Genomic DNA, 11528 nt, shown 5'->3' on the forward strand with positions numbered 1-11528 from the left:
AGAAATAAGGTTATATACTAATAGTTGATCCTAAAAAAAGTAGCTTGCCTTAAAAAAAACGATTGGTTTATAACTATATAAATATCGCCTTAAAAATATTTATATTGACTGTTCCATGTTAATATTAAGACCAGTGCAAAACATCGTCCCCTAGTCTAAATTCACGGTCGTTTACGGAACTGTCAACTTTCCCAGTTTGCGAATTCAATTCAATTTCCAGATCTGTGGCTGAAGCACTGAAACGCGGGGAGCCCGTCCAAGCGGAAAGTTACGAATGTGTTACCATTTACTTCAGCGATATTGTCGGATTTACGAAGCTCGCCGCTACTAATACGCCGATGCAGGTACCTATATACGTCTAATTATTTGTATTTAGGCACATTTTTCGTAAATGTACTATAACTTTCTATAATTATATGTAAAACGATATTATTGTATACTAGCTGACCCGGCGAACTTCGTATCGCCTAACACAAACTTTATCGTATGGTATTAAAGTTCAAATTGACTTTTAAGTATTATCACAAATCTTTTGTATGGGAGTATAGAAAAGTGTTGTTTTTAGACTTTTTCAGGAAATTTAATTTTTTTTTTAAATTTTTCTCTCCGTAAGAACCATCCTCGTACTTCAAGGAATATTTTAAAAAAAGAATTAGCGAAATCGGTCCAACCGTTCTCGAGTTTTGCGCTTAGCAACACATTCAGCGACTCATTTTTATATTATAGAGATTTGTAATATCGAATTAAGCTCCAATCATTCTCGTACATGGAGACAGAAACTTATGCCCAGCTACGGGACGTTATACTTACGCTGAATGGTAAACATCTAAGAAGAAATAGAAGAGACAGAAGGGTAATACAGTTAAAAAGAGAATATTAATAGAGTTAATTTTTAAACGGATAGCTTTGCCAGTAAATTACCAAGTTTGCTTGTGTTTATTTTATTAATTTACTTTTTATATTTAAATTTATATTTGCTCGGGTGCTTACCACTTTTATTTTTTTGTTGAGGGCCCTATATTAAAAAAAAAACATAATACAAAAGACAAAAAAAAAAATGAATTTCATTTCTCTTTTGTATTTTTTTTTATTGTTTCCCCGTGATCATGGCGATTGAAACATTGCTTAAAATATTTGGGTACCTATGATGGATGGATTACATTACATAGATGGACAAGCAATTTGTCTAGAATGATTATTAATTTCCTCCAAGATATACGCATCGTCTTCCCAGAAATCCTATTAGTGCACTGAATATACTATAATTCTCACATTAATTGAACAAGATAGAAACTATTATAAATTTAAACTTCCTGTTAAAGTGTCGAAAATAAATACGCCGTAAATAATCAATTTTTGGTATAAATAAACGCTTGACACTATACTATGGCTTATATGTTTGCTCGTGCTATTTGACAATATAGCAAATTTTTATCAAGGATAAATAAACGTAATTTTGTTTCCTCATATCAACGTATAAACCCTTTGTGACTTTTAACTGTTAGTTTCTCTATATACTTTTTTTCTTTTTTTTGGAACTTTTTACAGCAAGTCAAAGAATGCCAGTTACATTTTACTCAAAACAATCCATTCTCCTCTCATTATATTCTTAATGTATAGTTTAATTAAAACTATAAATTATCTTCTCTGCTTCCGATATTGGAAGTCCCCTAAGAGATGTTTTATAAATAAGAAATAAGGTTCTATAGAATAACCTTGTCCAACACTTTAATGACTCTCGCTGGCACATTAGAAACAAAAAAAAAACGTTTTAGGTTTTTACGTAGTTTTTGAGCTATCCATAATAATGCTTATGTATATTATATTTTCGACTACCTACGTTGTATTACTTGTCTCATCATGTCTGATCTTGATCTGACCTAGACCCATGGTCACAACGAATAAATATTTTCATTTTCTTAACATTGCTTTCATAAGGCTTATTGGAATGCTTTCAAATTTTCTTTAACGTTACTTGTTATTTTGTCAGAGGCTACTGTTACAGTAATGTAGTGATTTAATAAAACATAGCAGTTTTTCTTAAAAAAAAAAAAAAAAAAAAATTGCCAATTTCGTAAAAGTTTTCGTTGCCGAAGAATCTTTTACAGTGTTTCCAACACAAACTTAGAAAAATGAGACGAATAGGTCCTGTCGTTTTCAGAATTGTCACTTATCTAACAAGTTCAGCGATTCACTTTTTCTTACATACTAGCAAACCCGGCGAAATTTGTACCACTTTCAATTACTAAGAGAATACGCAAAAATATAAGAATATGTACATTCCAATTCACAATTTCTGAACGCCGATTATTTGCCGATTCTTTTCAGCAGAATTTATATTTCGAATTATTTTAACTACACTAAGTATATAATTGCTTAATTATTTGTAAACCGAAAATTCTAAGTTATTTTTGAAGATGGATTGTTTTTTTTTTGTTTTTAATTTTATAAAATAATACCGGGACATTACTTTTCTTTTCAGGTTGTGGAAATATTAAACGACTTATACACGTGCTGCGATTCGATCATTTCATACTACAATGTTTATAAGGTAAGGATAAATTTGCACACTTTACTGACACAAAATAAAAACACTCCTTAATTATTAAAATTTCAGCAGATCCTCAAAAATTGTCAAAACAGTTGTAACGTAAGCGTGAAGGCTTCGCTGTACACATGAGATATAATATATTTTGAATTATTTCACTACTTTCAGAGGAACTTTCAGTTTTTGTTTCTACACATAGAAATAAGATTTATTGCAAATTGTGATTATTCACATTAAACTCAGGTCGAAACTATTGGCGATGCATATATGGTAGTGGGTGGACTCCCAGAGCGATGCTCGAAACATGCTGCGGAAGTGGCGTCTCTGGCACTCCACATCCTGGACGCAGTGCCCAAGATACGAACCAGACATCTGCCAACGTCTAGACTACACATTAGAATAGGTTTGTACAAATTGCTGTGGTTTTATGGCTGTATGTACAACAAAAATGTAGCAATTCCAATTCTGTACATTTGGCAATAAGAAAAAATAAAACGAATGTGCTTTAGACCACACGACTGAAGTAAATCTTCTTTAGTTGCCCATACAGCAACGAAACGTAACTCTCTCTCTTTCTATCTTCACTAACTTATATCTCACTCTCAAATTCTGTTTGCCGTCACGCATTCCCTAATTTACTCCCCAAGTCAAACACACGTAAAAAATTTTTACTTCAAAAATTGTTTGAGGGCACTATAATAAGAAGTAGGTACTAAAAAATTTCTTCACTAAAAAAACTGGGCACGATTTGAATTCATACCACGAACTACACATTTCATCCCAAAATTCAACACGATCCTTTTCGAAGAGAGAATTGAATTCAAACTTTGTCCTTCTTTGTAATTCAGTACCGTTTCGTCCGATTTCATTAATTCTTGTTTTATTATTATTAGAAAGGGCAAAAAAGGTGAGGGTAGAACAAAGGATAGATAACATTTTATTAAGATTGCTCGATATACTTCAAGATTTTGTTTGTTCCTCTGGAATTTATAGATATCACTACTCTCTGTAATACCTAGTCCAAATAATTTAGAACTTGGAATGTACCTCTGAACTCGACTCATCTTAAGCTGACGAATGTAAATGCATAAATTTTTAGTTTCTTGATACATTGATCTATACCTTGCTATTTTTAAGAAACTTAATATAAAATGTCATGCTTGTAAATTCGAGAAGTAATACGGAACTATAAATTCTGTAACAGCTTAGTACGTTCTATTAATAGTTTGTTGATTTATCCAAGTTTGCACACTAGGTATTACGCTTAGATACACATGAATAAATATGATGAAATAGGCCACACCCTCCGCCTGTAATTAACTTGGATCAACTGTAAATAATGTTTAGCGTATTGAGGATGTACTCGTGTATTAACGGCGCCTTGGTGTAGCGGTCACAGCACTGACTTTTGGCAGTATCGCTGGCGGTTGTGGGTTTGATCCCCGCACATGGTATACATTTGTATTGGCCATACATATATTTTACGTAGCCTGGGCGTTTATGCTTGTTTACCGTACGTATTTTCGAACCTCCGACACAGGAGTTAATATTAGTGGGGGCAGTTGAGCGTAAGGCGTTTATTTATTTATATTTATTTATTTCTTACTGATTATTCAAACGATTATAAACGATATTTCAGGGCGTCATTTCAAAACTAGTTAAGTCCACTTTTTCTCAATTTCCACCAACGAAAACACTTAAAAATAAATAGCTATTTTTTTAAAAAGGGACAAATTAAAAATACTTTTGTAGTTAATCACATGATATTAAATTTGGTTTGAAAGTAATTCAATTAGCCCATTCAGAGGTGCCCAAAAAAGAGAAAATGACCTTAATTATTTATTTCTTTACACTTTCGTACACCAATACAAAGTTTCAATATGACAAATGATAGAAAAAAAATAGGAGTTGCATCAGTTGCAACAGGCAGTTCCGTCGTGTCTTCTGATAAATAAGTTACATATAATTATTTCTTAGCTACAATTGTATTTTAATTAGTATACAAAAATCCCAACTTCAGGGACGCTTTTGCCTATAGTGTAGGACGTGCGGTGCACTAGATTTAGGGACGGACGAAAGCCGCATGCAAGGACGCATAGTATCCGATATATTTAGTGTGTAAATGTAAAAATAAACAATTGATAAATGTCGTCAATATTTGTTTGTCACACGTTTTCAGCTGACCTTTTTGTACCGATTTTTGTATTACGAAACTGATCACAATAATATTGGATATCTAACCTTTATGCTAGTCTAAAATATAGTTAAATGCCAATGTTCGTACTTCTTCAGGTATTCACAGTGGCCAATGCGCAGCTGGTGTTGTGGGAATTAAAATGCCAAGATACTGTCTTTTCGGAGACACGGTAAACACTGCAGCTCGAATGGAATCCACTGGAGAACCTCAGAGGATACATATCAGTAATGAAACGTACAAATTGTTGAAGCAACACGGAGGATATCATTTTAAGGAGCGAGGAATGATTAATATAAAGGTATGATAACGTAGATGAAATGGCTAGAGTGGTCATGTTATTTATATTCTTAATATCATCATTTCAGCCTATTGCCGTCCTGCTGGACATAGACCTACACAAGTTGGCGCCAAAAATAGCGCGAACTCATGTGTGTTGCCCAAAATCATCACGCTGGGCAGGCGGGTTGGTAACCGCAGGGCCGGTTTTGTCGCGCCGAAGACGCTGCTGCCCTTCTTCGGCCTATGTATTTCAAGGCCCAGCAGTTGGATGGTTATCCCGCCATCGGTCGGCTTTATAAGTTCCAAGGTGGTAGTGGAACTGTGTTATCCCTTAGTCGCCTCTTACGACACCCACGGGAAGAGAGAGTGTGTCTATATTCTTTAATGCCGTAGCCACACAATACATTCTTAATATGGATATTTTTACGGTTACTGCCATGGATTGTACCTGTTGCGTTGGCGGTTGCGGGTTCGATTCCCGCTCATGACAAATATTTGTATTGGCCATATAGGTGTTTGCCGTGGTCTGGGTGTTTGTGCAGTCCTTGTGGGTCTCCCCACCGTGCCTCGGAGAGCACGTTGAGCCGTCGGTCCCGGTTGTTATCATGTACACTTGATAGCGATCGTTACTCGTAGAAGGGAATATATCCGCCAACCCGCATTGGAGCAGCGTGGTGGATTAAGCTCTGATCCTTCTCCTACATGGGGAAAGAGGCCTATGCCCAGTAGTGGGATATTACAGGCTGAAGCGTATGGATATTTATACGGAGACGCGGGTTTGAATCCCGCTGGAGCGGTCAATTTTTGATATGATATTCAAAAATGTTTAGAATTCTTAATGTGTGGGTAACACAAAAATAAAATCGTACATATTAGATACTTATAGTTACAATAATTAATTTATCAACATTAAACAGCATTGTAAACCTATTTTATACTTTCACTCAGGGTAAAGGGGAAATCAAGACATGGTGGTTAACTGGAGAAGATCACGAGAGGCGAAAAAGTTCTCATTTTCGTGACCGTAAGTTTACCATTCGTATTTTAGTTTTGATGTAGATTTTATACTGCTACTTAAATTTTAATGCCGAAACTTGTTATCAATATATATATATATATATAAGTTGCGGCTCAGATTAACCCAAAAATTTATTATAAACAAAAAGATGTGAATGAATTATTTTAAGACGTTCTACATACTTTTCTAGTTATTTTTATGTGCTCAGATAATAAACGCAATTTTTATTTTCCAGAAACCTTCAGTCTACTCACAGACGGTGACACGTTCGAAGACTCTCCATGGAACTTGGGTCGATCAGCCTTCAACATCAGGGAGCGCGCCCGTCTGTCCTGCGGAGGATCACTGGGCCCGGGTTCGGCACTATCATCCCCTGGCCCCCCAGTTTGCGCCTGCTTCGTGCCCCAACGAGACCACCACTCGGCCCCAGTCGTATCCTTCTGCGAGGACTGACGCTAACCAATCAAAGACTTTCATCCCAGGGACCATGGACTGCTTCAATGGAATCAATAGGGAAGTGAATGGCTTTAGAGGATCGACTTGTAGCGGTCTCTCTAAGTATTTTACGGATAGGACTTACAGGGTGTACGATAGTAGGGATTCAGATTTCGAGGACCGTGCTAAAAGGGTTAGGATTATGGCGGCTATGAGGCGACTGTACTGTCTAGATTACGATTACAACAATTTGGTTTTTAGCTTTTAAAATTGTGACATCTATGTTGTCAATGTTTTTCGATGTCTTGTCTATTTCTAGATGTTATCACGATCGGTTTGTATCGATCGAATAGGTACAATAACGTACTCATAATTATCGCTTAATTATTGACATAATTGTGAATTTCTTCTCTATAAAAGTATTATATAAATAGATACATATTTATGTAAATTAATATAAGCACAAGACAATTAGAACAAAAAATGTGTTAAATGAATGGCCTATATGTATACTCGTAGCAAAATTTTAAAACTAGATTTAATATTACGAATGTATGAGAACTGAGCATTGAAATAATGGGTACTAATATACTAATATTTTACGTATTATATATAGTATCTAAACTAAGTGTTTAGAGTTACTTATTATTATCTGTATTTCCTCGACCGTTTTGGTATAGTGGGTTGTAAGTTTCATAGCACCAACGACCTCGGGTTTTGCATTTAGGTATACAAATATTAGTTCCTAGGTTTTGTGAGTGAATCTCCTCACCGTGCCTAAGGAAGCACGTTTAAACTGTGGGTTCCGATTGTAACCCCTGTTAAGGATACCTAGAGAATATAATCTAGATGAGTAAGAGGCCTATGCCCAGATGTGGGATAGACTGATTTATTTTAATTCAGTACATATATCTATTTATGTGTAGGTAGGTAGATATTGTTGTGAATAATGTTGAAATTGCTGTTAGGACAATTTTGTCACGTGTGTGAAATGATATGGTGTTAAAAGTTGCCACATAACGATTACACATAAAGCAAATTGCGTTTTATTGTACGTACATGTTTATAATATTAAAAAAAAAAACGATTAAAGCAGAGTTAAGACGGTTATTCATATTTAACGATTAATTATATATTATTAAATAATGTATTACGAAAACGAAAGACTACATTAGTTGTAAAAATTTAATTTCAAGTCAAAGACTATAGAACTGACATTAAAGAAGGCGGGATACAAACGAACATGTTTAGTATAAAAATGCGTAATTTTAAATTTAATAAATAACGAATGTTTTTATACTATTTACATTACAAATGATTATCTACAATCTCTAGTCAAAATTTTATTCTAGTCAATAACTTAATTTATGTATAATTTCATAAATGTAATTTATGTCCAAATGTATTTTATGCGATCTTGATGTTAATAATTAAGGCCTAAACAAATAGTGTTGCTATTGATTGTTAAATATACACTCTTTTTTAATAAAGCATACAAAAAATATGAATCTTTTATTCTTTTCCTACGTACCTATATCATTATATATAATAAAACGTAAGTTGATAAAATGTGCGTGACGATAAAAAGGAGTCTCGACACTATAAAGGGACTTGTATAGTGTGATAGCCCTTTATCCCCCCTCGAACAAGAAAGTTCCCGTTTTAACCTAAACGGGTCTTTTTAAAGATATAGGGCTTTTCCAACCCTTCAACTTGGAAATTAAGTGTAGTGGCGCCATCTGTTGTTAAGTATTTGAACTTCATTCAGAAGAACGATTATTTGGGGTGAATTTCGAAAGGCGCTGCGAGCAATTGCAGAATGTGTAGTAATGTCGCGAAATTTAAAATTCCAATTTCAATAAAGTCTTAAATTACATTTGTTACTATAATAAAGTTATTAAATTTTATGTATTTATACAGCAGTGGTTAGAAGTTATATTTTGGAGTTAAAGCGACATAATTTTAGTTATTCAAATTAGTTCTGAAAACATTTTAAAATTTAAGTTTTTAAATTTCGCGCCTTTACTACGTATGCTACAGCTGCAGAACCTATTGTTACGGCGGAAGATAATGTCGAGAACGTTCTAGAAGGTGTGAGAAAGAAAAACAAAACTTTCTCGAATATCCTAGAGCCTAGCTCTCTGAATATATGAGCCCGGTGTCGCCCGCCAGAGTTCGTTCAATTAGAACAGCGAACAAGCGATTTCAAAACGAAAAGGAAATAAATTGTTTAAAAAAAATTTGGGATTGCAAATTTTTGTTAAATACCCGTGCGAAGCGAAATAAAATTGGAGTGTCTGTTTGTTATATTAACATAACCGCTTTTTATAAAAAAAATAGTTAAATTGAAAACCTACTTTTTTTGAAGTGAGTTAAAAATAAAATTCAAATTAAAAACAAACTTATATTTTTACTTATTAACAAAAATTTGTATTATTTATATATTTTTTGTCCTAAGACTATATATACATAAACTATATTTCATACATTGCAATAAAAACACACTATTTCTTTAATCGCATCCTTAACTCCATTTCTAAAAAGGCTCGCATCGAAGGATCATCTACAGTCTTCAATATTTTATCTATAATTTCTGGTCCAGCATGTTCTAACTTTGAAGTTAATGCTTCCGCCCACACAATGAAGACACAGTTAGCACATCCAGAGCGACAACACGCTGTTGGAGGCTCATCAATGGACGCCTGAGAAAAAAAAAAAAAGAAATCATTGTCTGTATAAAACAATTCAGGTTATAAGTTGTGGAAAAGGACTAGGCCCATAGTAAACCTTACGGTGACTCTGCTTTCTGATCGAGGGGTAATGCTAATGATTCCTGACCTGAGCCTGGATGTAAATGTATATGTTATTGTATTGTATGTTGTTATGTAATATGTTTATTTATATGTATAGTTATTTTAAAAAAAGTTGGCTGTTACTTATAATACAGGCATTAAGTTTACTATTAAGACTGTGTGTACATATCAAAGATGATTATTATTAAAAACTTAAAAAAAAAAAAAAAAAAAAAAAACATAGCTATTGAATTATTCATTATGTTATCTTTATTAATTTAAATCAAGTTATAGATACATATGATTTAAATTTAGAATAGGATACTTTTCATTTGTATTTGTACGTTATGTGTATGTTTTTGCTATGTACATTACGGCAAAAAAATATATTTTCATTTCATTTAGTATTATTTTTTACATATAAATCACAATATTAGTAGAAAATGGCTGTTTAAGACTTTAAATATACCTCTGAAATAAAAAAAGAAGACAAGAAGTTTACTGTTATATTCCTGTTCCAATAATAATATAAATCAGAAAAACATACATTTTGTTTTATTTTTTCAATCTCTTTTTCTTTTTCCTCTTCTGCGGCATTTGGATTATCACAATAGAAAGTCTTTTGAAAATATCTAAGCCTTTGAGGTCTCAATGGTAGTAGTCTTAATTTCTGTAAAACACAAAGAATAGTTCAATAATAAATATATTGAATATAATATAATATAATATAATATTATGAATTCACAAAAGCTGCTTTATTTATTATATGTTATGGTTAGTGGTTGTTTTGGTTACAATATTTTAATATTAAATGTACTATTGTATTAGGTAATAAGCCTTTAACGATAATATATTTAAGGCATTTTTTTTTTTTTTTTTTGTTATGTTTTCATCTGCAATCAGTCCTTGGACTATAAGCGGATAGCTGGTGCGATACTTTTATTTTATTTAAGGCAATAAATAAATAAATATTAAATTATCACTCCCTGTAATAACAAAATAAGAAATCAATAATATAATACCAATACTGGCTACTATTATAAACTCAAACTTACAGAAAGAAAATAAAATTAAAAGCATTTAAAAAGAAATTATTAAACGAATCTAGGTTAAAGGTTACAGGATTAATTAAATTGGTAGTTTAAAATAGATTTTCGAAACAATTACATAAAATAACTTACTGAATAATATGTTACAGTAGGTAAATTAAACAGTTAACAGTTCCACTACCACCTTGGAACTTAAAAAGCCGACCGACGGCGAGATAACCATCCAACTGCTGGCTTTGAAATACACAGGCCGAAGAGGGCAGCTGCGTCTTCCGTGAGACAAAGCCAGCCCAGCAGTCACCAACCTGCCTGCCCAGCATGGTGACTATGGGCAAAACACACGAGTTCACGCCATTTTTAGCGTGAACTTGTGGAGGCCTATGTCCAGCAGTGGACTGTGATAGGTTGAAATGATGATGATGATGACGATGAGGTAAATTAAAATTGATTTACTTACAAACATTATTTTGCATTATAGATTGCCAATCATTCTGTGTGACTTTGGCCTTGTAAGATACAACTTACAACACATATTTGTTTATTTCTTATTATAACAATTGCAAAAGTAATAGCAAAATAATAAAATCATTCTTTAATCAAGAGTACTTTATTTTTAACTATACAGACATTTAAATTTACATAATCACATAACCATAACAAATAGTTTTATGTCAGTGTCAAACTCATACACAAATAAATACACCGTCTTATACATAGGTCGTGCAACTACAGTAGTGGGGGGGGGGGGCTACGACGGCTTCATAGCTTACGGCTTTACGTCCGCTAGAGGCATGACGATCGATGGGTACGCTATGCAACGAAGACAGAATAGCATTTCGTCTCTTTTTTTATCACAAATAACGCATTTATATTTTAAAATATAAGTAATTGCAATGGAACGTCACTCAATATAACCAATTAGAATGAAGCTTCATTCCACAGGCGTGCACAGTGCGCACCGCACCTCGTGACCGCAAACATCGATAGCAGTGATATAAAGCGGCTTTAATGCATACTTCGTGCTTTTAAGTACACATTTATTTAAGATCAAACATCTTTTAAAATGTAGTGTATCACTTTTATATAGAAAGGTTATTTTTTTTACTGACATGTTCTTCACATTTTATTCAAATCAGTACATACTTTTACCTTAACTTACTTTTATAACATGGTATTGTATAATAAGCCGTACATGTTTTTGACTTTTTGA

General features: G+C 33.3%; 2 protein-coding genes across 2 annotated transcripts in view; one reads left to right on the forward strand and one right to left on the reverse strand.

Annotated features, from left to right (window-relative positions):
• LOC123657475 (guanylate cyclase 32E-like) overlaps positions 1–6495 on the forward strand; it is a 102971-nt gene extending 96476 nt beyond the window's left edge. The window contains exons 18-23 of the mRNA XM_045593018.1: positions 221–344; positions 2483–2551; positions 2792–2951; positions 4841–5043; positions 5973–6048; positions 6278–6495. Of these exons, the coding sequence (XP_045448974.1) occupies positions 221–344; positions 2483–2551; positions 2792–2951; positions 4841–5043; positions 5973–6048; positions 6278–6495 (850 nt within the window). The remainder of the gene's footprint in view (positions 1–220; positions 345–2482; positions 2552–2791; positions 2952–4840; positions 5044–5972; positions 6049–6277) is intronic.
• A 2389-nt stretch (positions 6496–8884) lies between these two features.
• Positions 8885–10922, reverse strand: LOC123657323 (oxidoreductase-like domain-containing protein 1). The gene is made up of 3 exons (XM_045592891.1): positions 10776–10922; positions 9817–9939; positions 8885–9179 (listed from the first exon to the last, which is right to left on the reverse strand). Exons 1-3 carry the CDS (start codon positions 10779–10781, stop codon positions 8982–8984), a joined length of 327 nt encoding a protein of 108 aa, XP_045448847.1. The 5' UTR covers positions 10782–10922; the 3' UTR covers positions 8885–8981.
• Between the last annotated feature and the right edge of the window lie 606 nt (positions 10923–11528).

The sequence above is a fragment of the Melitaea cinxia genome, chromosome 10 (assembly GCF_905220565.1).
Source record: "Melitaea cinxia chromosome 10, ilMelCinx1.1, whole genome shotgun sequence".
Taxonomy (NCBI): Eukaryota; Metazoa; Arthropoda; class Insecta; order Lepidoptera; family Nymphalidae; genus Melitaea; species Melitaea cinxia.